This window comes from Aspergillus clavatus, genomic scaffold, assembly GCF_000002715.2.
Source record: "Aspergillus clavatus NRRL 1 1099423829791 genomic scaffold, whole genome shotgun sequence".
Classification (NCBI taxonomy): Eukaryota; Fungi; Ascomycota; class Eurotiomycetes; order Eurotiales; family Aspergillaceae; genus Aspergillus; species Aspergillus clavatus.
In genome coordinates, this window is record NW_001517108.1 from 1,643,415 (window position 1) to 1,668,585 (window position 25,171).

General features: G+C 51.9%; 14 protein-coding genes across 14 annotated transcripts, besides 2 other annotated features; 7 read left to right on the forward strand and 7 right to left on the reverse strand.

The window, feature by feature from the left end:
• Positions 1–246: 246 nt before the first annotated feature.
• ACLA_073160 (putative oxidoreductase, 2OG-Fe(II) oxygenase family) lies at positions 247–1,124 on the forward strand (the record flags this gene model as incomplete). Its single annotated transcript, XM_001275706.1, has 2 exons — positions 247–527; positions 581–1,124. The coding sequence occupies 2 exons, from the start codon at positions 247–249 to the stop codon at positions 1,122–1,124; spliced, it is 825 nt and encodes a 274-aa protein (XP_001275707.1).
• A 318-nt stretch (positions 1,125–1,442) lies between these two features.
• ACLA_073170 (tyrosyl-tRNA synthetase) lies at positions 1,443–2,833 on the reverse strand (the record flags this gene model as incomplete). The annotated part of the gene is made up of 5 exons (XM_001275707.1): positions 1,443–1,961; positions 2,040–2,371; positions 2,511–2,576; positions 2,631–2,651; positions 2,710–2,833. The coding sequence occupies 5 exons, from the start codon at positions 2,831–2,833 to the stop codon at positions 1,443–1,445; spliced, it is 1,062 nt and encodes a 353-aa protein (XP_001275708.1).
• A 390-nt stretch (positions 2,834–3,223) lies between these two features.
• On the forward strand, positions 3,224–4,543 carry ACLA_073180 (phosphatidylserine decarboxylase family protein; the record flags this gene model as incomplete). Its single annotated transcript, XM_001275708.1, has 1 exon — positions 3,224–4,543. The coding sequence occupies one exon, from the start codon at positions 3,224–3,226 to the stop codon at positions 4,541–4,543; it is 1,320 nt and encodes a 439-aa protein (XP_001275709.1).
• A 764-nt stretch (positions 4,544–5,307) lies between these two features.
• ACLA_073190 (uncharacterized protein) lies at positions 5,308–7,205 on the reverse strand (the record flags this gene model as incomplete). Its single annotated transcript, XM_001275709.1, has 2 exons — positions 5,308–7,109; positions 7,166–7,205. 2 exons carry the CDS (start codon positions 7,203–7,205, stop codon positions 5,308–5,310), a joined length of 1,842 nt encoding a protein of 613 aa, XP_001275710.1.
• Positions 5,837–5,860: a microsatellite.
• A 489-nt stretch (positions 7,206–7,694) lies between the features above and the next one.
• ACLA_073200 (putative MFS peptide transporter) lies at positions 7,695–9,470 on the forward strand (the record flags this gene model as incomplete). Its single annotated transcript, XM_001275710.1, has 6 exons — positions 7,695–7,957; positions 8,017–8,165; positions 8,219–8,327; positions 8,380–8,519; positions 8,574–8,760; positions 8,813–9,470. The coding sequence occupies 6 exons, from the start codon at positions 7,695–7,697 to the stop codon at positions 9,468–9,470; spliced, it is 1,506 nt and encodes a 501-aa protein (XP_001275711.1).
• A 992-nt stretch (positions 9,471–10,462) lies between these two features.
• On the reverse strand, positions 10,463–12,382 carry eng2 (putative GPI anchored endo-1,3(4)-beta-glucanase; the record flags this gene model as incomplete). The annotated part of the gene is made up of 1 exon (XM_001275711.1): positions 10,463–12,382. One exon carries the CDS (start codon positions 12,380–12,382, stop codon positions 10,463–10,465), a length of 1,920 nt encoding a protein of 639 aa, XP_001275712.1.
• Positions 12,383–15,144: 2,762 nt separating this feature from the next.
• On the forward strand, positions 15,145–15,306 carry ACLA_073220 (uncharacterized protein; the record flags this gene model as incomplete). The annotated part of the gene is made up of 1 exon (XM_001275712.1): positions 15,145–15,306. One exon carries the CDS (start codon positions 15,145–15,147, stop codon positions 15,304–15,306), a length of 162 nt encoding a protein of 53 aa, XP_001275713.1.
• Positions 15,307–15,697: 391 nt separating this feature from the next.
• ACLA_073230 (bZIP transcription factor) lies at positions 15,698–17,115 on the reverse strand (the record flags this gene model as incomplete). The annotated part of the gene is made up of 2 exons (XM_001275713.1): positions 15,698–16,648; positions 16,711–17,115. 2 exons carry the CDS (start codon positions 17,113–17,115, stop codon positions 15,698–15,700), a joined length of 1,356 nt encoding a protein of 451 aa, XP_001275714.1.
• Positions 17,116–17,956: 841 nt separating this feature from the next.
• On the forward strand, positions 17,957–19,126 carry ACLA_073240 (uncharacterized protein; the record flags this gene model as incomplete). Its single annotated transcript, XM_001275714.1, has 4 exons — positions 17,957–18,061; positions 18,109–18,341; positions 18,463–18,809; positions 18,879–19,126. The coding sequence occupies 4 exons, from the start codon at positions 17,957–17,959 to the stop codon at positions 19,124–19,126; spliced, it is 933 nt and encodes a 310-aa protein (XP_001275715.1).
• Positions 18,386–18,413: a microsatellite.
• A 133-nt stretch (positions 19,127–19,259) lies between the features above and the next one.
• ACLA_073250 (uncharacterized protein) lies at positions 19,260–19,709 on the reverse strand (the record flags this gene model as incomplete). The annotated part of the gene is made up of 2 exons (XM_001275715.1): positions 19,260–19,432; positions 19,508–19,709. 2 exons carry the CDS (start codon positions 19,707–19,709, stop codon positions 19,260–19,262), a joined length of 375 nt encoding a protein of 124 aa, XP_001275716.1.
• An 842-nt stretch (positions 19,710–20,551) lies between these two features.
• Positions 20,552–21,016, forward strand: ACLA_073260 (Con-6 family protein; the record flags this gene model as incomplete). Its single annotated transcript, XM_001275716.1, has 3 exons — positions 20,552–20,628; positions 20,692–20,844; positions 20,917–21,016. The coding sequence occupies 3 exons, from the start codon at positions 20,552–20,554 to the stop codon at positions 21,014–21,016; spliced, it is 330 nt and encodes a 109-aa protein (XP_001275717.1).
• A 127-nt stretch (positions 21,017–21,143) lies between these two features.
• ACLA_073270 (HHE domain protein) lies at positions 21,144–21,782 on the reverse strand (the record flags this gene model as incomplete). Its single annotated transcript, XM_001275717.1, has 2 exons — positions 21,144–21,485; positions 21,549–21,782. 2 exons carry the CDS (start codon positions 21,780–21,782, stop codon positions 21,144–21,146), a joined length of 576 nt encoding a protein of 191 aa, XP_001275718.1.
• A 1,349-nt stretch (positions 21,783–23,131) lies between these two features.
• Positions 23,132–23,729, forward strand: ACLA_073280 (C6 zinc finger domain protein; the record flags this gene model as incomplete). Its single annotated transcript, XM_001275718.1, has 2 exons — positions 23,132–23,151; positions 23,222–23,729. 2 exons carry the CDS (start codon positions 23,132–23,134, stop codon positions 23,727–23,729), a joined length of 528 nt encoding a protein of 175 aa, XP_001275719.1.
• Positions 23,730–24,340: 611 nt separating this feature from the next.
• ACLA_073290 (GFA family protein) lies at positions 24,341–24,958 on the reverse strand (the record flags this gene model as incomplete). Its single annotated transcript, XM_001275719.1, has 4 exons — positions 24,341–24,372; positions 24,439–24,559; positions 24,613–24,774; positions 24,851–24,958. The coding sequence occupies 4 exons, from the start codon at positions 24,956–24,958 to the stop codon at positions 24,341–24,343; spliced, it is 423 nt and encodes a 140-aa protein (XP_001275720.1).
• Positions 24,959–25,171: the final 213 nt, after the last annotated feature.

The window sequence follows — 25,171 nt, forward strand, 5'->3', positions numbered from 1 at the left end:
GGTCTGACTGGTAAGTGACATTTGGAGAGCAAGGGTGATTGTAGTTCCCGAAAATGCCGCATTATCTATCAGTTGTCTCATCTGCTCCGAAGCCGTTATACAGAGTATGCTGGTGGCAGAGTGGGACTTTGGTTTCTCGGATTGTCCTACAGCATTATATAGAGCTCCTCATTCTTACAACATCTTCTCTCTTCTCACGACCACTCAACTACTGTTCGTCCTCTATTGTTACTCCATCTCCCAACAATGGCGTTCTCTGCGAACCTCCAACAGACCGTCATAGATGGTCACCGTGTTCTACATGCCCCTCTGCAAACCATTTCTTACAGCCTCTTAGCAAGAGGGGATCCCCGTGAGATTGAGAAGCTTGTCCGTAACAGCAAGTCCCCAGGCTTCTTCTATCTTGACCTGCGAGCCGACCAAAGGTATCTCGACACCCTCCCCGTTCTCTACCAGCTGGCAGAGGAGTATTTTGCGCAACCGGAGGAAGTCAAAATGATAGATTTCCGAGGAGATCAAGAGCGGGGGTAAGACAAACTTCGTCGCTGCTATTTGCAGAAGATCATTAACAAGCTGCAAGGTATAAGCCAGGCGAGGCCGAGACGTTCGAAATTGCCCGGGATGAAATTCTCCAGGGGACGCAAATCGCGCCACAATGCATGAGCAAACAGTGGCCCCTCGTCGAAGATTTTCTGGCGTCCTCCCATGAAACAGTCTTCACGGTTTTGTCCGCGCTGTCTCGTGCCCTTGACTCGGACCGATTGGAGGATAGCCACCGTGAGGGCCAGCCGAGCGACTCCGGGCTCAAGCTAGAGTCTGTCCCCTTCGAGGAGAAGCTCGAAGACGTCCCTCCATCCGAGCACACTGATGGCGGCACTCTGACTCTACTTTTCTGCCCGCACTACACGACCGAAATACAAATGCCCGGGTCGACGGAGTGGGGGTTTATCGAACCGAAGACGGGCCATGCCATTGTGAACGTAGCCAACTCCCTGCAGCGGTTATCCAAGGGAGAGTTGCACTCGCGTGTGCACCGTGTTGGTCAGCCGGTTCCTGGGGCTGGGAAGCGGTTTTGTCTGTTGTATTACTTGCGGCCTGAGTCGGCCCTCAACCTGTTCAGTTGAGTTGGAGTTGGATTTTATGGCAGCGTACATCGCATTTCATGTTTTTCCATAGCCAACCAGATCCCAGAGGTGTTATTGAACAAAGCATGCTTGCTTTTCCTGTCTCCCTCTCTTTCCACCTCTGCTCTTCTCTTCCCGTCCCTCTTCTTTTTTTTTTTTTTTGACCCTCTTTTGCGTGTGTGCCTATTTCTGTATTCCAAGCTCCCAGGTTTCTAATCCCGATTGCTACACGTTCGACACCACTTTTATTCTGTAGTACTGCTTCTCTACCATCTTAAATCACAATCAAAAACACAATACTTCATATGAAACACCTGTCTATAAGATCTGGTCCTCAGGGTACGCCAACTGATCAACCGCCTGCCACTCCTTGCTCGTCTCATACTGCTTACGCAGGGGATCCAACATCGCATTGACAGCTTGCGTCGTCGCCTCTTTTAAATCTCCAGGCGATATTTTGCCAGCAGCAAAAGCTGTCTCAAGCTCCTCGTACGATGCGAAGCTCTTGACCTCACCATTCCCCTGTTGGACATCAAACACGCCTTGATCACCATCGGTCGTGCCTGCATTCTCCATTCGGTTCTGGTTAAAAGGAATAACCACTAATCTGAGCAGACTCAGTAGCCCATTTTCGGCGATCTTTCCATCCTCGCAGCGAGCATTGAAGATCTTGCGACGCACAGATTCCGGGTCCTCAAGAAACTCGATCTTCGAGTCCGGCACCGAAGAGGACATTTTCGTGCCCTGTAGCCCCGGCACCATGGGATTCATCAGATGTGCACGCTTTCGATATCCCAACTCAGGGAGAAAGCGCTCATTGAATGCAAAGAGACCACGCTGCGGACAGTATATCAGTTCTTGCTCGCGTATCGGAGTGTGAGGACGTGCCAGTGATTAGAAAGGGGGGAAGCATACCTGATCTTCGCCTCCAAACTGGAAATCGCAATCGAGGTATTCTTCAGCCAAGGCGGGAAGGCCAGGGCAGAAGAGAACGCTCAATTTGCCGGGGTTGCGGTACTCGTCTCCTGTTGCTTTCACGTCGGTGACATCGGTGAGAACGGACAGCTTGTAGTTGGCAAGAGAAAACTCTTTGCTCAGTTCGTACGATGAACCTTCGACAAAGTGCACTGTGTTCTCGGGGACTCCTATCGTTCGGAGGACTGCCCCCACGATATGCTTATAGTAGGCTGTCCGATGGCCGACTGTTTCCCAGGAGTGCTTGTAGTTCACTAGGAATGCGTAGAGATCTGGTGAAGAGGGTGAGCTGACTCTATTCTCTACAACGGCTGGAAATTGTTGTATATACCGCAAAATAACACGGTCACCTGAAGAGTCCGACTTAGCCATAATATTCCGAATTCTTCGGTAGGATGGATAATCCAAAACTCACATCCGCTCCGGCTTTGACAAAATCTGCCAGTTTGAGTAAGGGCACGAAGTATGCTAGATGGGCTAGAAAGAATATAAGTATAATGAAGTCCTGAATTGCAATTGGATAAAGCATACGCTTGCCCGTCGGAGCGGTTGCTTCGTTGCTCAGTTAGCAATCAACCCTCACGTCTATCAAGGGTGGTGTACTATATACCCCAGAAGCCTTTGGGATTTCTACCCTCCTCTAGAAGCTGACGGATAGAATCTTCTCCATGGACCTCGGTCAGCCCTTTTGTGATCAACTCGAGCCGCTGCTCAACAGATGCCTGGTTTTCCATTTTGCGCTAGTAACTTGTGATTTGGTGTCGATAGTTGATTACAGTCACCGGGGAAGTTGGACATTAATGACTGCATGATGAACTCGCGATACAACAGGCTTCTAGCCTGAACAGGCAAGTGCTTCCTTTGAGGGGATTTGTCTTGGAATCGTCGGTGAGTACCTTCAGTGGCATAGTCGGCTGCCTGGACTATGCCGTCTCGACGAGATGATCCGTCATCAGCCGACATGAAAGAACAACAACCCATGTTCATCTACGTTAGGGGCTTGGATGCATACACTAGAGTGCCTAGGTGTAGGAGCAAGAGATATATTTGGGATTCATCATGCCCCCAACTTTGAGCAAGACACTTCTACGATATCACATAGATTGACTTGATATCACGCGATAATGACCAATTACAACGGAATCACCAGCCAGCCAACAGAAGCCCTGCCACCCCATGGCAACAAGGACCTAGAGCAATGGCTCGGCTCCATGGTGCTTCAGGCCACCCAGCCTAGCCATGAACAGCCTCCAGTACATGCAGTCATACGGGAATTTCAGACCGTCATCGAGTCTGACGCAATCGTCTTCATGCATGCATGTGCGATGTTCCAACAAGTGCCATCCGAGTCACCTTACAACAATGACCCACTGGGACGGCCTCAGATTCGGGACTACAAGCAAATGCTGCAGCTCATGAATGCCCTGCTGACAGCAGCGCCGAAATGGGACAACCAGGTCTTCCAGATCGGTTGGACGGGCTTCCCCATCAACGTGGTACTCAATTGGCCCATGTCCACGCCCAGCGGCAAGGCATTCTTCCTGCATGACCGGGTCAATGCGCAACTGAGGAAGGTTCTCAACACATGGGCCGCGCATCTAGGCTCAGAGGCGTCTGCCAACGTCCTGACTGCGGATGCACACGGTTGGCTAGGGCCGGATGCACTGGCTGCCATGGAGCATGTAGCCAATGTCGGCACAACCAATCTCCCCTTTGAGCAGCTGTTCGAATGCAATCCCTTGGTACCGCATTGGGGATTCACGTCATGGGATGACTTCTTCATTCGTCGTTTCCGCCCAGGCGTACGCCCCGTTGCCGGTCCCGACGACGACAATATCATCGCCAACCCCTGTGAATCCAAGCCGTACCGCCTCGCCACCAACGTAGCCAGCCGCGACACATTCTGGGTCAAGGGCCAGCCGTACTCGGTGCTGGACATGTTGGCGCAGGATGAGCTAGCGCGGTACTTCATCGGAGGCACCGTGTACCAGGCTTTCCTCAGCAGCCTCAGCTACCATCGCTGGCACAGCCCGGTTAGCGGCACGGTAGCGAAGACGCGCCTCGTGCCGGGAACCTACTACTCCAAAGCGGACTCTCAGGGCTTCGGCTCCCGCCACAAGTCCCTCAGCCAATCTCAAGGCTATCTGACCGCAGTCGCCACTCGGGCTTTGATCTTCATCAAAGCGGACAATCCCGCCCTGGGGCTAGTTTGCGTCATGCCCGTTGGAATGGCCGAGGTTTCGACATGCGAGATTACCGTGATCCCCGGGCAACGGGTACGCAAAGGCCAGGAGTTGGGGATGTTCCATTTCGGAGGATCGACTACGTGCCTGCTGTTCGGACCTGAGACAGTAATGCAGTGGACAGCACAGGCGTCCATGGTGGATGGCTCAGGTTTCAATATCCCTGTCAACACGGAGATTGCACGACTGCGGATTGCTTGATGGGCAGAGCTGAGACTAGCTAAGTACTCCGTAGGTGAAAGATAGCAGTCTGATGCGGTAGCCCCCCACATTAGGCAGACCATACTGAGTGTTCCTCGCTGCAGAGCGAATCTTATCATGTCTATTGCGGTCATGTACGGGTGTTCTTTAATTAGCACCTCCTCCCCGTCACCAGATGCACCATCCACCAGTAATAGCATAATGAAGCTTGGGGCCTCCGAAAGGCTCGGCTGCTTAGCATACTCCGTACTGCTCGGTTCGGCAGGTTTTAGCTGGCTGCAATTGGCTAGGCTTGTACATAAGCCTACGGAGTAGTTCGACAGTTCGACTCTTATCGTAAAGGGCACCTCAGGGACGTATCAAAAGTACCACAGGAGCATTCAAGCATTGATCAACACGATCCGTAAGATTTTAGGCATGACATAAGATTTTAGGGCATATGGACAGTTACAACCGGCGATATCCGTCCCCTACGGAGTCGCCTCTCGTCTTATCTACATATCATATTGCGGCCCTCGCTTAGGCTTTCGAGCGTTGCTACGAGCCGATTGCATATAGTGGGGGTATTATTCGAGCATTGTTCGACTCCGTGATGATCGAGTCTAGAAAAATTATATACAGCCCACCAGTCAGAGTCCGGCGGATGCTCTAGGGAGGTACCCAGGACTATGTTGCAAGTAGTAATTCAGACCGATTTTAATGCGATCAAAAATAAACCAAGTCTAGACTGTCTATTCCCATGCATGGTACTTTGGATGGGCGAATTACCGCACCTTCACTTCAACCCACTGGCGGATTTCCTTTGAAATCTCCAAGACCTTCTGCCGACTTTCATGGGAAGCCACAACGAAGAGCGCAATCCGCGCTGGCGAATCCGTGATGGTCTCCCCATTGCCGTAATAGCAATTGCTGTACTGCACGTGCGTCATGAGGTCTGGCCTGCGCTTCCGCAGGTCCTGGCAGACATCGTCTCCATCATAAACACCCGCCTGGTCCGAGTTGATGAAAACGCTATCAACCCATTGCGGAGCTCCGTTCGCAAACGGAACGGAAAGCGACCGAAACCGTTGCTTCTCATTCAGAGCCCCGAGCATGTAGATGGCTGGATAGTCGATCCCGTACGCTAATGCGGTGCCCCAACTTCCGCCGTGCCCCGGTACCCTCTGATTGATCTCGAGTAAGAAGGCGGATGGGTCACCGGCGGGCTCTGCCGCGCGGGGACGCAAGTCAAGGACTCCGTCCTGCAGGGTATAGTGCATGGCGGAGTTTTCAATCCGCGCTTCGAGATGGAACACGCCGGTGCGGACGCCGGTGCGGAGGAGGATGCTGTGGAGACGGGACCGGATCATGTCGCTTTCCCGCTGCGGATGGTTTGTCGGCCAAATCTCGTCTGTCTCCAGGAAGTCGCCCGGGTGGCCCGGGCTGTCCACCTCGGCGGTGCAGGGGAGGCCATCGACTAGCTCGAAGAACAGGATCTCGCCATCCTGCAGGACGAAATTCGCGTCCACCTCGGGCCCATCGACGTACCGATCGATGAGGAGGTCCGAGCCTTTTGCTGAAGCCTGCGCCTGCGCAACGGCCGCGAGTAGCTCCTCTTCGGTGGACGCTTTGTGGACGCCCTGTGAGCCCCATGCGGTGCAGGGCTTCACTATCAGAGGATAGTCAAGCTGGGAGCTGGACAGGTGGCTCTGTAGGTCGGCCACGGTCTTGATTCGCAGGGGCTGGAATCCATCGGGGCAGAGCTGGCGCGTGGCGTGCTTGTCCAGGCAGAGCTCTACCGTGTCCAGAGACGTAGTAGGTAGTCCCAGAGCCTGCGCTGCCTTGGCCACAGGGATCAGCCAGGTATCTGTGAACGTGGTGATTCCGTGGTATTTCTCCCCCGTCGCAGCCAGGGCGTCGACGATACGACTTGCAAGCCCGTCGTCCGCTGTCATGTCAATCGGGATGCATTTCGCAACCGCACCCGACCGTCTCTCCACGGGGAGAAATTCTCCTTCGCCGTCAACGAGTGTAACACGGATGCCCAGAGCGGCGGCAGAGGCAAGGTAGCCTGCCATTACCGCTGGATGCCGATGACCTGCAATCACCAGGTGATCGTTTTCCAACGGCGTAGACAGCACATATGACCGTGGAATGCGGTTCTGGAGTTCTTCGTCAAGTTGCTGCATAGCTGAAGAGCAATCCTTGTCGGAACGCAGTACCACCGCGCCAACCGCATAGCGGCTGAGCTCGTCGAATTCAGAGACGTGAGGCCCGGGTACCTCCAGATACTGGTTCGGAAAACAGAGCTCCTGGACGCACTGCACAATCGGGCAACGTATCATTCTCACGGTGAGGAAGTCGGATCGGACTATAAAGCCGCGGTGCAGTGGGATGAGCAGTTTGACCAGCGACTCCGGTGGATGAGGCGAACGACGAGCCGTATCCGCAAGAAAGGCGAGCACGACATTATCTTCGGTGGCCTGGCTCTGTCCTTGTCCGGGGTCTGTCAGTCGCAATACTAAGTTGAGCGTTGCGAATGCATTTGAAACGGGCTTGGCCCTTTCCCAGTGGCAGGAGAATGTCTCTGTAATCCATGATGGTTAATGGGAGTTCTGTGTCCAAAGCGTCTCCAGATCTTACCTCCATTGTCCTGCCAGATGAAGGACTGCTTTGAAGTCATAGTAGTATTCTTGCGGACAGTCTAGTCTGTATGATAGAATTATGCTGATGGAGGGTGCTACCGGGTCCTATTTATGTTCCAGGCTATCGCGGGGTCTACAAAGGGAAAAGCATGCTAGCAGGGATTCAGACATAGAGTCTTTGTCCCCTGAGTCTGGTACCAACGCGTGTATATATATTGCCTCTACAACCCACACAACCTACTAAGCGGGCTCTGAATCTATCCATTCATTCATCCGTTATCCACTGCTATTGCCATGCAGATGGAAGAAAAACAAGAGTAAGTCCGTACTTATGTACTGATCCTGTTACCGTACACAGCAAAGGCTTACCAACCTAGCCCTATCCCTATCCCGCTCGCTGAGCCGCCCACTTTGCCAGCAGCTGAGGGCGAGGCCCCCAGCCCAGTAGATCTGCAGTGTCGTCGCATCGCGGACTCCCTCCCACCCACTGCATGGCTAGTTGCTTTGGTGGCCATTTGTGAGCGTTCATGCTATTACTCTTTTGTTGGACCGTTCCGTATGGACTGCGACCAGATTCCACACAGACCGCAGGAACTCACAAATCCTTAGAAAACTATGTCCAGAACTCGGCCTCGGATCCACTGCGCCCCGGTGCTTTAGGCCTCGGACAATCCAAAGCATCGCTCTTGGTCAATGTCTTCTTGATCATCAGCTATGTGACCCCCATGGCAGCCGGGATAGTGGCGGACGGGTATCTGGGCCGGTATCGTACAGTGCTATTGTCCATGATGTACTAACTCATCCCCCTCCAGTAAAGTATCACACGGTGTGGGTGCTCACATGTTTCAGTCTGTACGTATTGGGAGTAGCCGTGCTCTTTATCACCTCCATTCCATCCTTGCTCCACAGGGGAGCTGGACTTCCTGGCCTTATTGTCGCGATGATCCTCGTCAGCCTGTCCCTCGGTGGAGTTAAAGCTTCGCTTCCCCCCATGCTTGGTACGCCCCCGCCCCCGACGTGCTAGAAATCCTAGACTGACATCCACATATAGCGGAGCAATGTAGTAAGATTAAGCAGCGGATCCAGATTACCAAGAAGGGGGAACGCGTTATCGTTGACCCCGACGTCACGCTGCAGTATGCGTTTGATGTCTATTACTGGTAAGCTATGCTATGTAGAAGCAAGACTGGGTCAATCACTCACTGAATCGAGGTGCATGAACATCGGAGCACAGTCTCGGATCGCAGCTACGTTCATCGAAAAGGACGTTGGCTTCTGGGCCGCGTACCTCCTGTCTCTCTGTTCGATCGTGACTGGCGTACTATTACTGCACGTCGGGCGCCGGATCCTTAGTGAGTATACGGGGACACCAGAGGTGTGCGACAGCGGATGCTAATCGCAAGAAGTGGCTTCCGAGCCCCAGGGAAGTGTACTCCTGCCCGCTATGCAAGCTCTCTGGATCGCGATTCGGCACGGCTTTCGCATGGACGCGGCGAGGCCAGAGGCCGTCCTAGCGAGAGACGGCATAACGGTGACTTGGTCCGATGGGCTCATCGACGAGCTGAAGAGCGCCTTGTTTGCCTGCCGTGCATTGTAGGTCCGGGCGGTTCGCGTTTCGAACGACCCTTACTAACCGAGTGCGAAGCACCCCATTCGTGATCTTCTGGCTCTGCCAGGCGCAGATGACGACGAATACCGTGTCGCAAGCCGCTGAGATGGAGACTCACGGAGTGCCCAACGACATGCTCCCCAATCTGAACTCCATCACCGTGATCATTGCACTCCCGCTCGTCACCAAATTCGTCTACCCCTTCCTCCACCGTCGGGGCATCCCGACGCCTCCCCTCCGGCGCGTCGCCCTGGGCTTCTTCCTCGAGGCACTGGCCATGGGATATGCCGCTGGGATCCAGGGCTGGATTTACAGCTCCGGGCCGTGCTACAAGCATCCACGCGCATGTGCGGCGTCGATGAATGGATCTCTCCCGAACCACGTCAACATCGGGTACCAGTCGCCCGTGTATTTTCTCGAAGGTCTCAGCGAGGTATTTGCCAGCCCCGCCGGGTACGAGTACACATTCACCAAGGCACCGAAGAGCATGAAGTCCATCATCCAGGCTCTTTATGGCTTGACTGCGGCTGGGGGGTCTATTATTGCGCTGGCGCTGACCCCGACGAATAAAGATCCTGATTTACTAGGCATGTATGCCGGGATTGCCGGGGCCATGTTTGTGGCCGCGCTGATTGTCATGGTGGTTTCTTACAAGCATGAGGGGAGGACTCTCGAGGATACGGATTCGTCCTGACCAAGAAGCCTCTCAGCGATACACGGAAATGAACACTGCCCTACAAGAACCATAGTCCTCTACATATCAAGGCAAAATCACTTGTGTTATAATCTCATCCCAAGTGTGACCTGTCTATGTTCAAAAGTATTCATCTTATCTGATCTCAGTACTTCTCATCCGGGGCTAGACTGCCTGCCCTGACCAAGTTTGACGCCTCCCTGTGGGATGGGATATCCAATACCCTACTAGCTAAGGACAGTTACTGGCTTGGTTTACCGGCAGTAAGTCTGCAGTCTACGATCAACCCATATTCCAATTTCCAGTGGGAAGTAAAACTTGGTCCATGCAGTAGCTATGCTGTCTGTGTTAAGAAATGCTATGCATGAGACAGCGTTGGGGTGTCTGGAATTTTCTGGTTGGAAAGGCAATTCAAGAAGATCAACATGTTCAACTCTTTTTTAGGTAGTTAGTTAGTCCCTTTCAGATATGATTGTTTGCAGAGACTGTAGAATTAGTCTGGAGGATGCATGTTGCAATTCGGGACGAGCTCATTAGCTAGGATCAATGGTTTTAAGAGTCAAGAGGTGGAATTAGACTTCATGAATGTTCTCACTGCTCACTTACGGACGCATGCTATGCCAGTCAGTCTGTAGTAGACATAACCTACAATCAACCCTTCACCAATCTAGTTGTCTCCTCAGAAAATCTGCAAAACGCGATATCCCAATACTAAACCATATCTATTTAAACTATAAATTCAAGCAACTTCAACTGTTGTCTATTATGAATTTACGCTATGGACAGGAAGGATATCAAGGAGGAAAAAAAAAAAGCCAATTGAGGCCTAGCACACCGAAGAGGGAGATGGTGGCCAAAAAAGAAAGGCGCTGGGGAGAGCAGAATCCCAGGGATCTAATGTACAACAAGGGTATTGTAGGAGTTTGCGAAGCTCCTAAGTAAAATGTATATTCAGAAAGAGTAGAACAGCAACATCCAGAACTTAAACCAGATTATGCCAGTGCCGCAACGGCGAGGGCGCCAACAAGGCCGGAGAGGCCGACAGAGAGTTTGCGAGCGCCGGCAGTAAACAGAATTCCGGTAGGTGCAGTCAGTGTGGCCGATGCAGTTGCAGAGCCCGAAGAGCCGTCTTCACCAACGGTGGGCGATCCTGTTGCGGTGGCAATGGTTGGGACGAATGTAGCGCCTCCAGTGGGTCGAGAAACGCGTGCCAAGGATGTGAATGTGCCGACAGCCGTGGAGCTACCGAAGATAGCGGAGCTAGAGGGCGTGTTGATGATAGAAGATCCAGCAGCTGCAGGAGGGGCAGGATGCTCAGCCTCAGGTGATGGTTTAGGAACATCCGGCACGTCTGAGGGTTTGAACTCGCTGGTAGGCTGAGAGGCAGTTGGAGCTGGGGCCGACTTAGGTAGTTCAGAAATTCCACCGGCGGTCAGTTCAGGCTGGCTGGTCTCGGTTTCGGCAACCGCTTCAGTAGTCGTGGAGGGATTGGGATTTCCCACGGCATCGGCGCCGGAGGGCTGACCTGGCACAGCCCCTACTGGGGCATTCTTATTACCACCGTGTGCCGCCGCAGACGATGAACTCTGTGCCTCAGGGCAGATCGTGGTTGTCGAGGTGAGGAAAATGGTCCTGAATGAGTCGCCACCGTCTGTCACAGTCACTGCAGTGGCAGGCTCGGCGGTCGGCTGTGTGGCTGGAGGAGCAGGGTTGACAGCGGTAACCGTTGCGGCAGTGGCTAGAGGAGCAATTGGCGTTTCCTCTGCGACCGTGCTGGTCTGCGACGCAGGGGGGACCACGGTCGTTTCTGCCGCCGTTGGGACAGTGGGTTTCTCGGTTTGAGTGGCTGGGGCGAGTTCACTAGCACTGTGGACTTCGGAGGCGGTGTTTGGAGAAGCGACGGTGGCCGGGGCAGGAGCAGCGCCAAGTTGATAGATCTTAATAGAGTTGATCTCCCAGTACGCCTCCTTGAAGGCAGCCGGGTTTTGCGCGACGTAGTCAACACAGCTGCGCATGGGGCTGCTAGCATCACTTAGAGGGCAGCCGGATTCGCCGAAGACATTTCCAGCCCAGTCTCCGCAGAAAGTAGTATCCAAGATGAACTTCTGCTCTTTGAAGCGCTCGGCGAAGTCGCATGTTCCCTGCAGATGAGCCATGGGGGTTCCAAAGGCGGAAGAGTCGGGCTTGCCGGCAGTGATGGAAGCCGGGATGGAGTTGCGAGGGAAGAACCAGATCTTGAGAAAGCTGTCAGTCCACTCGATAGCATAAACACCACCACCTTGCGCGTTGAAAGGGTCACCGGCGGAGCCCTGGGTACCCTTGACCACGCAACCGATCGTGCCCGAAGCATCGCCGCACTCGCCAGATGTGAGGCTACCAGTCATGTCATGGCTTCCCGCAACGTCGCAGCTACCACTAGTGTGGAGGACGATCTCATTGGCATCGTGTTTGTTGACACCCTCGATGATATCGATCTCACCGTCGTGGGGCCAGTTGGCGCCGACAGACCAGAAGGCAGGCCATGTACCGCAGATGCTACCAGGCATGTGCGCGATGTCGACAACATATAAGCCCTGCGTATAATACTTCTTGGACTCTATACGCACAGACTCACGGCCGGGGCCGTCAGGGTTCAATTTGCTCTCGTAGTCCACACCCATGTAGAAACTGCCGCTCTGGGTGACTTTCACCAGGCCCGAGCTCTCAGCGACACTCTGGTTGACGTACGTGACATAGCCATTGGTAGGATCGCCCCGGTCGAAGAAGTTCCAATCGTTGATGAAGCTTTCGCCCTGCCAGGACTCGGTCAATTGGTATGACTGGGATTGTTCCCGAATCTGCAAAGATGTCGCAGAGGCCAGTGATGAGGCAATGAGCGATCCCACGCTCAGCAGGAGGGATGAAGGCGCCATGTTATAGTCTTGATGGTCGCGCACGAAGTTTAGTAAAAGAACGATATTCCTCCTGGGATTAAGCTTTTTGGGCTCAACAGTAGTGAAGAGAATGTAGTCCAAGAGGATTTATCACCAAAGCGGTCGCTGCTTCGGCGAACTCGATGCAGTTGATAGATAGTAAGGAATGAAAACACAACCGTCCAGGGTGTGGTGATGGGCGCGCTCAGAAAGGAAAGTGCAAAGTGGTAAAAGCAGAGTCAATCTGCGACGACGAGTTTTGGAACGAGAGAATGTAAAACGCCAAAGATTGACGAAGTAGAAAGGAGAGAAAATAGGAAAAGAAAGCAAAGAGAAAGTCAGGTATGTGAGACCATGACAACAAAGATGGCGGCGATGCCGATAATATAAGAATGGGCAGACCAAGAATGCTCGACCCCCCGTTAGCCGCGTTTGGTCTGTGCTGTCAGTAGAAGAAAGCCATGATAATAGCGATTGGACCATATCATTGTTGTCTTTGTGCTCAATCAGGTAAAAAACCTATTATTGGCATAGTTTCATTCATGAAGCCGCCAGGCACATATCAAGTATCAACCCAGGCCTAGGATTGGAGGGTGGGATGCGACGTCTGAATCAGGCCCAGAATGGCCCCGACTAATCGGCATGAAAATCATCGCTAAAAACTGAACAGGCCAGCGACACCGTAACCCATTAAAATCGAAGCGATGCTTCCTGGTTTCTGAATGGTGGTTCCTCCGAAATCGACTCCCCGATCCTCGATTTTTTCCCTTTATCAGACTAAAGCAAAGCAGAGCGGGACGTTGGCAAGTCGTCGGCTTGTCAAACAACTCACACTGGTGTTGAGTGGATATGCAGGTAACAAATCTGAAACAAGTGCCGCCTCCAATAGGCATGCAGATAAAGGCGTATGAAACAGGGGAAGCGCCTTTTAGCCTGCACAGAGAGACGGTCTGTTTCGCTTTGTGGTGGATGAAACATAGCAAAATGGTGGCTTGCTGTCCAGTTTCCACCAGTTCATCTACATTTTTGTGCCTCATAATAAGCATTATTATTGAGGAATCCATACTCCGTAAGTGTGTGTTGCCTTTGAGTTTGATTCCCATTCATGTTGCCATGAGAGCCACACATACTCTGATCCACATTCTGGCCACCGCAGCAACTGCTGTGGGGGCTGTCGGCAGATAAGACGCTGATCATCCCAGCTCATATTCATTCTCTGCAGAATGCTGACAATAATGGGCTGGAAGTTGGAAGTTGGAACACCACGACTTATGCAATTGGTGTGAGTGTGTGACTTGTGAACTTGCGGTCGGAGTCAGCATTCAAGATCGATCAAGGCCCGGCTCAGGGGACAGCGATCTGAGTGGTCGAGTATCGTCAGTAGTCTCCTTAGTAGCTAGTAGTCGGGTGCTTAGCTGACACCGTAGTCCGTCCGTTTTCTGTCGAGAGTCGAGACTCGAGTCTAGATATTTGGTGGAGCAACCGACCGTGACGCCGTCTGTCTTGGGAGTTGGGACACGGCCATTCTAAGTCGACAGCCCATGTGAAATGGGGGGGCAATCGAGCCGGTCTTGTGAAGTTGTGAGTTCTGTATAGCTTGATCAAGATGAAAAAGACGAGACGGGTTCTTGATTCTAGAATTCCCGCTTGATGATTAGAAAGAACCTGTCCAATGAACCAGCACTGGTAGACGGGAGAGAGACGCCAGAGGGGGATCAAAGGACCATATGCTGCCACGTGACTGTATACAGACTCATCAGCAACAGTGACATCAACACTCAAGCGAGGCTTAATCCCTCTACTTTCATCTGTTGACAGCAATGACTGCTTCATAGTTTATCCATGTGTAACCGGAGTATATAATAGCGCCTGACCGGCATCATCCATGTGCCTACCAATTTTCAGGTTGGAATAAGTCTTCGCAGCTTTTGATATATATCTAGTCGAGCGGCTGATGTGGCAAAGTCCAGCAGTGTGATACCAATCACCACTATTGGCAGTGAGTTACTGTACCATATTCATAGGCATCTCATTCTTGCTGAGATACGATTGCAGAAACAGGAAGGAGATTAAAGATGCTGATGCGAACTCAACCGAGGCTATACGGCCATAATCACTAAAGCACACAAGATGAAGCCATGATTCAGTAGTGTACCTGCGTTGGATGTATCCCCTCGTCTCTCAGAAACCTGGTTAGGATATATGAATTTTGGTGACCACTGAGATTGTATTGAATCCAGAGCCAAACTTGGACAGGAGAACATAAATTCACCCTCCACATCCTTTCAAGAAACACATTTCCTTATCAAGAATCAAAATGTCTCTCCGCTCAGCTGTCTACATCGCCCCTCCTACCCCCTTCCAAACCCCCAACGGCAACCAAGGCTTCTAGTCCCCCATCTCCTGCACCCTCATCTACTCCCCCACCGAGGCCGTCCTCCTCGACACCCCGTCACCATCAAGCAAACCCAAGAATTGACCAAATGGATCGAGCGTATCGCGCCCGCCCGGAAGCTTTCCTATATCTACATCACACACGGCCATGGTGATCCTTTCTTCGGTCTACCGTTATTCGCGCAGCGGTTCTCCGAAGCCCGGGTGCTGGCAACGCCAGGCACAGTCGCGCATATACACCAGATGCTTTTCGAGGCCAATACAGCGGCAAAGCGAGCGGAGTGGATTCGAGCGATTGAGAAGGTTGAGGCGTTGAATCCTTCGCATGTCATTCCTGGCCATTGTCAGGAAGGAGAGGTGTTTGGTACATGGCATCTGGCGAATACCAGAAGTATTTCGAAGATTTCGTGAAAGTCGTGGATGGGAAACTGAAATCGCCGAGAGATATTGTTGCGGCCATGACCAAGATATATCCCGATCGATTCAATACCGGAGCAGTCGTCATGGGCGCAATGGAGCATTTCAGGTAGTAAAGGATGCTCGTATCTAGTTTCAGATCTTCAAAGAGTCTTTCAGTTGACGAAATTTTCGTTCTAGATCTTGCTGAAAGGACCCTAGGTTGTAACAAGTGTAACATGATAATTTCCCCTTTAGGAATGTACTTCTAGCCACATCGGTCGTTGGGTAAGCCGATCTTGTGTAGGCTGGCACTGGAAAGTCAGACTTGACGAGTATAATCTCAGGATCGTGCGCAGCCATGCCATCAAATCATAGACGAGAAACAATGGCATTGTCGTCATGTACACAATGCTGTTCGGAGCGCGGCTTCCACATCTTTGCGTCGAAATCCTGGCGTTCGACCAAGACAGACACCAACCTTCAACAATTCTACCTGCTGTCAGAGATTCTGGACCTTAGAACCTAAAGGATTGACCAACCTTGAATCAAATACGCCGCATTGACTGACTTTTCCCCAGCGAGAGAGTCCTTGGCATGACCGACAACAAACACCACCCCTTGTTCATGGAGAAAGCCCTCCAAATCATGCAGATCAAACCATTCCCCATCAAGCTTCTGTCCAATCTCTTGTGGTGACTGTAGTACGGGATCCTGGATATTTTTGCAGCGCGAGAGCACCTCCGTTGAGCTTCTGGGGGTCTTTCCTGGGTAGTGAGTCCCAGCGCCGCCGATCCTGAAGTATGGCACATCTTCCCATTCGTCCAGGCGTTTCTGACTGGCCTTTGCATGTAAGCAAGCCTCAAAGTATGAGGTTATGCGCTCTCTGTCCATTGTGCGGAAGAGGAATCGAAACGGCTTTTGCAGACGGTCCAGCTCGACAGAAGCATCACGTAAGACAGAGTAGCCTTCATGAAGGCATGCAAAATGGAGTCGTTCTATGAAGGCAGACATCTCCAGAGCAGCTACCTTGGATGAGTCGTGCCCATCACGAGTTGGTTTGAATCCAGCAGCGTATAGACTCTCCGGGCCTGCGCTCGCACTGGATTTTATCCGGGAGGGGGGTGAGCCCATAGACGTGGCAGTTTGAAGCTGAGGCTCGTTCTTTTCTGCAGATGAGTGGCTTTTTTCGCTAAGAGGCGAAGTGCCTTCAACAAGATCTTGAGATTCGACACTGGCCGCCTCGTTGACTAGGGAAAGACACATCCGCACCGTGTCCCCCCAACCACCAATCAAATGGGCATTGTATTCAAGGCTATCAGGCTGGTTCATTGCGTTACTAATAGACTGCAGGGCTGTACCAATTTGCTCTAATGTTGCCTCAAGCTGGAGAACTCGGCTCTGAATTGAAGACGTATTCGCATCCTTGCGTAATCGATAGGCCCTTTGAGCCAGTCGAATTTGCATCCGACGTCGCTGAATTGTCAGCTCGAGGAAAGGACGGGAGGTGAGTTAAGGTGCAGTCAACACCAGCATACCTCATTAGGATCCTCCCCTTCGTCGACTTGTTTGCGAGGTCGACCCCTTTTTCTCGGAAACGAGCCATCGGCATTAGCAGCACGACTTCGAGGGCGTTTTGATGCATTTTGGTTTTGATCTTTGGCCTGCTGACCTGTGCTAGAATGCTCATTGATGCTTGTATATCCCCATACTGGTTGCGTTCCTTGTAGTGATGATGATGGTGGAATACCAGATTCCTCTGGGGTTAGAAATGGGTAGGACGTAGCAGACAAAATTGAATTGATACTCTGGACGGACAATGGATCTGACACGTTTCTACGAGTGGATAGTAGTAGGTTCTGATGGACCTCTTCCCAGGACAATAAGGGGAGATTCCGACCAGGCACCTTGGAACTATCGGAATCGTCTTGGATAGGCATCATTCACCAAAACTCCGTCAGTTTGGGTATCACAGAGAATGTAGATGGATAATGGCCGTCGTTTATCGTGATACGATGGACCGTCGACCGACTATCCTGTTGTCAAACTTGGGAGTGTCAAGAATTTGGAGTCGTTCAGCCTCGGTATGATCACTAATCTTTCTAATTATTCCATCAGAGATGCGCTCCACTTCACATTTCTTTCACCAAGGATCTCCAAATGCTTGATAGAGGCTCTCTATTATTATTCTCCCAGCTCTGTTTGACCATATCACAGTCAACGGAATTTTTCCCACGTTCTCTATTAGAACCTCGAGCCGACTGCCTGTGCGATTCTCCAGAGGAGGCATTGCATAAACGACTATAAGCTCTGTCTTGTTTTAGTCAAATACTTGCGGGAAACAATACTCTTTCCAATGCATGGATCTCTAGGCTCATACATTGCTGGGCTAGCTGGCATGGTCTCACTGTAGATAGTGTAATTCTTTCTAGCCGACCCACGGCAGAGGCATGGAGTCACAGCCAGTGAATGTATCAGGCGGTTCTTCGGCAATTTGTATGAAGAAGATCAACTGAATTGAAATAATGAAGGATAATCAGACATCAAGACTAAACACACGCTAAATACAGCCGCTCCGCACCAGTTCAAGGATAAAATTAGCAGCCAATGATAAGCATTGTTCAACAACATCATCTGCGTCTCTCTTGGAGATAGACCAGGCGCTGTGATCTGAAGTATGCTTGATACCATTCCTTCACATTACAAGAGGCTAGAATAAACTGGAAGCGGCTGCACACCATCACACAAAGCCCGTCGCAGTCTCAAGTCAACGCATCCATCAATATGGTAGTTGTAGCTGTGGCTGGAGGAACTGGAGGGGTAGGGAAGACAATCGTTGAGACCCTGGTGCAAGAACCACATCACCAAGTCATCGTGTTGACGCGCAGCGTATGTCTCCTCCAAGTCCACAGGAACCTTGCTAACAAAACCTCCAGGACTCAAGAATCGATCCAGCAGACAAGTCCCAACACGTAAAGGTGGACTACAATGATATCACCTCTCTCATCCAGACCCTCGAGCAACATGCCATCCACACCATCATATCCGCCATCGGTATCTTCGATGATTCCACCAGCCAGTCCCAACTGAACCTCATTCATGCCGCGGAGAAATCGACCACCACCAAGCGCTTCATCCCCAGCGAGTACTCCTTCATCCAAACCAAAGAGTAGACAACCTCCCATCCCCCCCAATTTACTTGCCCCCGCAACAACATCACATCACATCACATTACATTACACACAGCAAAGCAAAGCGAACCCCGCTAACAAAGGCAAAAAAAACCACAGCCTCCTCCCCATCGATCCCAGCATCCAACACTGGCTGGACGCCGCCACACTCCTCCAGAGAAGCCATCTACAGTACACGCGCGTCATCCCGGGCTTCTTCATGGATTACTGGGGGATGCCCGTCGCGCGCACCCATCTCGCGCCGTGCACCTTCGGCATCAACGTCCAGGAGTGCCAGGCCGCGATCCCCGGGGACGGGGAAGATGTCATCGGGATGACCTACACGTACGACATGGCGGCGTTTCTGGTCCGCATGCTGGAGGCGGACGAATGGCCGGAGTTCAGTGTGGTTGTGGGGGATGAGGTGACGTATAACGAGATGCTGCGGATGGCGGAGGAGATACGAGGTATGTTTGCTTTTTTTAAGTCGAGTGGTGATTTTTTTGGCAATGTTTGGTGCTGAGGAAAAAGTGCAGGTCGGAAGTTCCAGGTGGTCTATGATAGTAAGGAGAGGATTAGGGAGGGGAGGGTGACCGTGCCTCCCATGCCTGGGAATACTTTTTCCTCGCAGGATGCACAGGAGCTGACTGCGTTGGTGAGCCGGCTTACGATTGCCGGGGTGTTTCAACTGCCTGCTGAAGGCCGGCTCAACGATAAGTTTCCTGACATTCGGCCCGTCAAAATGAGACAATTCCTGCAGGCTGCATGGGCGGACTACAAGTGATTGCTGCACCAAGGATGGAAAATACCATTCGCATTAAATAACATTATATTAGTGTACAATACTTCTCTCACGCTCCATCCCGCTTTACGGCAATTGAGGCCATGACAGAAGACAAGAAATGCTATCCACAACATTACGACAAGCGTTTGGTTCCCGAGACTCCAGAGTCCCCATATCTCACAACATCAGGCAGATCATCCTCACCCGGCCCCTCGTTATACTTATTCTGGGTCATGGGCTTGGCATGGCGCAGCCGATCGCCAGACAGGATGTTGCTCCTGTCAATAGCCTCCCTTTCATCATCGGCTGATCGCCCAGAAGAGGAAAGCGGGTCAGATCAGTCGCTCAGAACCAACAGGGTATCTGATGTAGAGTACGTACCAAGCTGCTGGTCCGAGTTCGAGTACGGAGGCTGCATGGGGTCATCGTAGGAGGCCTCGTCGCGCTGCACGGGGACCTGGTTGAGGAGCTCGGAGCGAGTCTCGCCAACGTATGAGTTATCGATCACGTCGGCGGGGACGGGCGAGGCGTCGTTCTCGGCCTCGTAGTTGTCTTCGGCGGCTCGTTCGACGCGGTTAGACATGTTGATGACGGTTTCTCTCGTTGAAATTTTGGGGGTCTGGGGGTGGACAACTTGGTTTGGATAACAGGTGATTGTAGGAGATATGTTCAGGAGAGCAAGTGTGTTTGTTCAGACAGTGGCACGGTATTGATAGAATGATGCACCCATGACAAGAGCCCGGGATACCGTGGATATATATGTCCTTTTTTTTTTTTCTCTCCAGAATTCCGCGCAGTCCTAGCATCAGAATAACCCTGACATCAAGCTGGTGTCAGGGTGTTGTCATGGGCAAGGGTTTTGAGTTCGCCATTTTGGGTTTGGCTGGAACGTCATCTGGATTCGCTTAAATCAAGGTTGATCGGCCCAGAATTCATGGTTGATGCCGATGCAGAGGCTCGATAAGTCGATAGATAGAGTTGGCGATCAAGCGCCTATACTTGCGCGTATCTCGATCACTCGGCGATCATAGTTCGGGTTCGTCGTCCTTGTCCTTAGAGCAACCGATTAAATCGAGCTAGGCAAGTGTCTCAAAAAAAAAAAAAATCTGTGAAATCATCCCTTTCCCCCTCCATCTTGCCTTCATATAATAGAGATAATGGATACAACCACCCAATTCCTCCCCCATCCAGTGGCGGGCATGACGCATCTCCCACATCAACCCGGACCGATGAGCCGCGCAGCAGCATATCACAATGCCCCCTTCCATCACTAAATAAACAAAAAAAAAGACCGAGTAAGAAATCAACAATCCCACCTCAGCAAGCCTGTTTCATCGATGCCGCATCTGGTTACATTCCAAACCTCATCCAACTCCACCTCGCAGTAAATCGCCCCGATTCCCCCAACCCAACCCACCAAGGACGATGTCATACTCCAGGGAAAACAACGAAGTCTCCGCGTCCGGGGAGGATAGAGTAAACGCCATGCGCGGTTACAAGGCGTAAGTGACTAACTTACTATTTCATTGGTTGCGCATTGTCTTAAGAAGTTGGTTTTGGGTCAGTACAATCAGCAACCCCCGCGTCTCGAACGAAGCCAAACAGCACGCGCAGGATGTGCTGGACAATGAACTGCATTGGAACCAGCCGCGGCAAGATCTGTATGCGGTGCGGCAGCAGAATAAGGAGCCGAATCGGGTGGCTGGGGGGTTGAAGGCGTGAGTATCCTTCCTGCTAATAACTGAATCCTTGGGAGAGGCGGATGGTGGTTGCTGACGGGCGTGTTTTAGGGCTCAGAGAAACCCGCGTGTGACACGGAGCGGCAAACAGAGCGCTGGGGAGAAGTTGGATCAGTTGGGAAAGACGCAGCAGGAGCAGCCGGAGGAGTAGAACCTGCTTTGCTGTGTTGCTATGTCATAGACTTTGGGATAGAATTTGAGGAGGTATTGAGACGTATGTCTGCAGTTCAATCTAAATTCTTCAGGTATTCTTTGTCCCGACGGCTACATCTCTCTATCTACCCAGTAGACGGGTTCGGAGTAATCTCCTCCGGCCACTTACGAAAGAGATCCGCCAGATGGTCCATAGGCGCCGTCAACAATCCCACCACCGTCTCAAAAGGAGGCTTGTTGGGCGCGCTGGGATGAGACCGGGTGGGAACAAACATCTTCGTGCGGCCAAACGATCTCGCTAGACGATCGCTCTCCTTGGGGGTGATTGCGCTCTCCAGCTTGACAAAGTCAATGGTCTCTTCTTCATCGATGTGCTGGAACAGGTCCGTCATCAGGGACTTGATGGTGGGGAGGAACGCGGGCTCAGTAGCATGCATGTTCTGGAACTTTTCCAGCTTGTCTTTGACCTGTACCACGATTTAATACTAGACCCGATGAAAGAAGATGATGGAGAAAAGCGGTGTTCGCACCACTTGGTGTTCACGACGGTCCTTGTCGGCGGTTTCCTTGCCGTCGCGGAGGTACTTCTCCATGGCTGGGTAGACGACCAGCTCCTCACCTACAGCATGGCGCGCGAGTTCCCAGCTGAATTTGTTCTGGAACCGCGTCTGCTCGTCGGGGTCGTTGGAGCTGGTGATGGTGTTGTAGTATGCTTCGAGTTCACGGTGATCCCGTTTGATAACATCGGAGATGCGAGTGCTCATACTGCTGGTTTGATGCTTTTCAGTTCCCCAAGATTCGTAGTGATTCTCTGAAGTGAGTCTCTGAAAACCCCAGCATCACCACACTCGAGAATTTAAGAACAGAGTGAAGCTGTTCTGCGTCATTATTGGCGAGCGGTGCAACCATGGGATAACACAAGTCATGTAAACAGTACGACACACTTGAAGATGCGTGTAGCTCAAACCAAAGCTCCTGTCAATAAAAAAAAGTTGTGATGAAACTCATCTGAGTGTCTGCCTGTTCCTGGCCAATCCCAATGCATGGGAATGTCGGAATTCTTCAAAGCAGCAGGTCAGGCAGTCAGGCAGTCAGGCATTAAGCCCTAGCAATGCTTGGCGTGGGGAGTGTCATTCCTCTTCGACTTGTCAATCGATCACGGTCCTCAAAGACGGTCTGTGACAGGACAGCTACACCTATCCACTACGCAGTAAGCACACTTTAACAGTACACTTTACAGTTCACTGCCGCAAGGGAAATGGAAATATCTTCCCGATCGACGGGATGAGTGGGGTTTTCCGCACCCGATTAGTCTCAACGCGACGCGACACTCACGCTGACACAGTCACACAGGAATGTCTGGCTTCCGAAGGAGTGAGTCTGACTGATGATCGTCGCATGCCAGATTCCAGAAGCGGACAATGATAGCCTGACCATCATTCATAACTGTTCGAGGTCTCAGGATAAACCGCAACAACCAACCGGGACTCCCACCGAGGCGAGAAGAAACAAGAGTCTAGACAATTATCTCAACACCATCTCGACACTCTTCTCGACTGTCAAAAAGTCATGGAGTGGGAGGGAGCGAATATGCTTGACGTAATCCCGGAAGTGTGGTCCAGCCTGTTACATCCAGCAGTGCTGTGCTGCCTGTGCTAGTGTATCGCAATAATGGAATCCTGCTGGTGGATGAAACACGAAAATGCCAAAACCCGGTTCGGTGTGTGCCTTACACGGTGGCTTCTCCCGCAGAGTCAGGCTACCTGCTATTTTATTTCCTGCCTGTTGGTGCGTTGGCATTCCGAACTGGGCGGGTACCCTTGGGCCGTCGCTTTGACAAGTGACAGCTCCAACTAATATACTACAAAGGGACTATATTTTCCCACTTGAACCCGAGGCTGGAACTTATATCCAGTCCATCCTCTATCTAACTACGCTTATCCATATGTTTTTGAATCACGTTCTAAAAAAGCCCAAGTGATCTCCTTCCTGAAAGAGGTTGATCCTTATAATCGCTTCAACTGTTGCCTGCACTCGCAGATCCTGTCTGCTGGATACATCAGAAACCTTAATCAACCCTTTGTGCAGACTCGTGATCTAGTCAGCATACACCATGGCCACTACATATGAAAGGTGAGTTCTCGAGCCGCTCGTGTTCTTCAGCAACACCTTCCAACTAAGCGTCACTCTTCCGGTCGTGCAGATTCCCATTCCATGAACCCGGTACAGGACCAGAGTCCATGACAACAGCGTCAGAGAACCCACCAGCTTACGACTCCCTCTCACACGACGGCCTGCGGCGGCCCAGCATGGGGAAATGCTTTTTGCAATGGTTCTGGCCAGCATGGATGATCGACGGCGCGAAACCACACGACACCACCGATCCATCAAGGACTCAGCACAACTACCCACAGACTAGCTCTTGCTCTCGAAAGACCAGCCGCGAATCTGCATCTTCGCAGCGACCCGGAACACAGACGCAGGAACAGTCCCTGGCCGACACGGATGAGGAAAACCCCGCATGCAAGGCGTGTCGGACGTGGGGCGTTTCGTGTGACCGCCAGCGCCCGCGCTGCTCGCACTGTCTCGACCAGCAGATCCTATGCTTCTATGTAGCACCGTTACGGAAGACGATGAAGAAATCGAGCAAGTCGCGATCCTCGCGAACTCAAACAGAGGCGCCGTTGCGTCTGCAGGAGAGGTGCTGCTGAATGGGCTGTCCAGACTCGATGAAGAGTTATATCTCTTTTGATCGCTGCGGTAGTAGCAGCTCTTCAAAACTGGCGCTGAGATGGAATCGCCAGGATCGAACAGAGTATCGAGTCTGGGTGTATGTCCTCCCCAAGCGATGATTGAACCTCTACACGCTCTACAGCTGAGTGTTCTATTTCCGAGTGCAGTCATCTCCAGGAGTTTTTGCATCCCCATGGCGATATTCCAGCGCTTGCCAGCAGGGCTCCACAGATACCTTTTTGGGATCAGATGAGCTCTCGCGCGAGATACGAGACAACCACTGAAGCCGGGAATCAGCATTACCATGACCGATGCTACCGGCAGTGTCCCTCTTCCGAGAGGACGACTTGGTGCTGGAAAGCCAAACCGATTCGAGGCACGGTGACGTGACCATCGTGTGTTTGACGAATCTTCCAGGATAGACGCACGACGTTTCCGCCCACCCAAAAGAAAAGATGGTTCGACTCCACCTGAGAACGGATATCATAAGCAGAGGCGATAGCAACGTTTCTGGGATTGATTTGTCGAATATCTGCTATTCACATGTATGATACTATACAAACACCATATCTTAACAAGGACCTCTCCTCTACTCCTTAATCTTCTGTTTATGAAACACATCTATTCCAGGTTAGTTAGATCATTCACACCACGGAATGAGAAACAAAAAAAAAAAAAACCACTTACTTGGAATCTCCGGCATCCAGCTCGCCCGCGAGCTACAAAAAAACTCCCCCTTGGGCGACAACACCTCCGGATCATCCAGCGATCCCACACAAATATACCGAAATTCATTCTTCACCGCATCCTGCAACCCCGTCAGCGCACCCAACCAGGGGCAATCAAGTGCCAACAACTCACCCCATACTCCAATAGAAAACTCCCGCAGTTGTCGCAAAACTCCCGATGCAGCAGCGCCCCGGACCCGTTATCTGCAACATGCTCCTTGGGCTTCCCAGCCGTAACCCGGAACGCGTCCTTGGGGACTTTGGCCGTCAGACCGTAGTTGGTTCCGAATGCTTTCTGCGCAGGCTTCTTGTTAGCTTTTTACAGTCTCCGTTTTCTTTGGTTTTTTTGGCGGAAGCCCGGGGAAACCCACTTTACAGTTCGAGCAGTGGCACAGAGAAGTCCGCGCCTCGTCCGGCGAGGAGAGCTCGAGCTCATACTTGATGTTGCGGCAGTAGCAGGATCCAGTGTATGTCGGCATGGGCGAGTCGGACGATGGTGGAGATGGGGTGACAGGCTGCGAGGAGGTTAGGATGGCGAGTGGTGAGGGAGAGACGATTCATTTGCGTGTGGAAAAGTGCACTGCTCTCTCCTCGAGTGCAGCTTGTTTCGTATATCGAATCGTTGGTGCTGACGTCATGGCGTGTACGTGGAATTTCCACCTCGTCTTGCTCGATCGAAGTAATGCTACGCT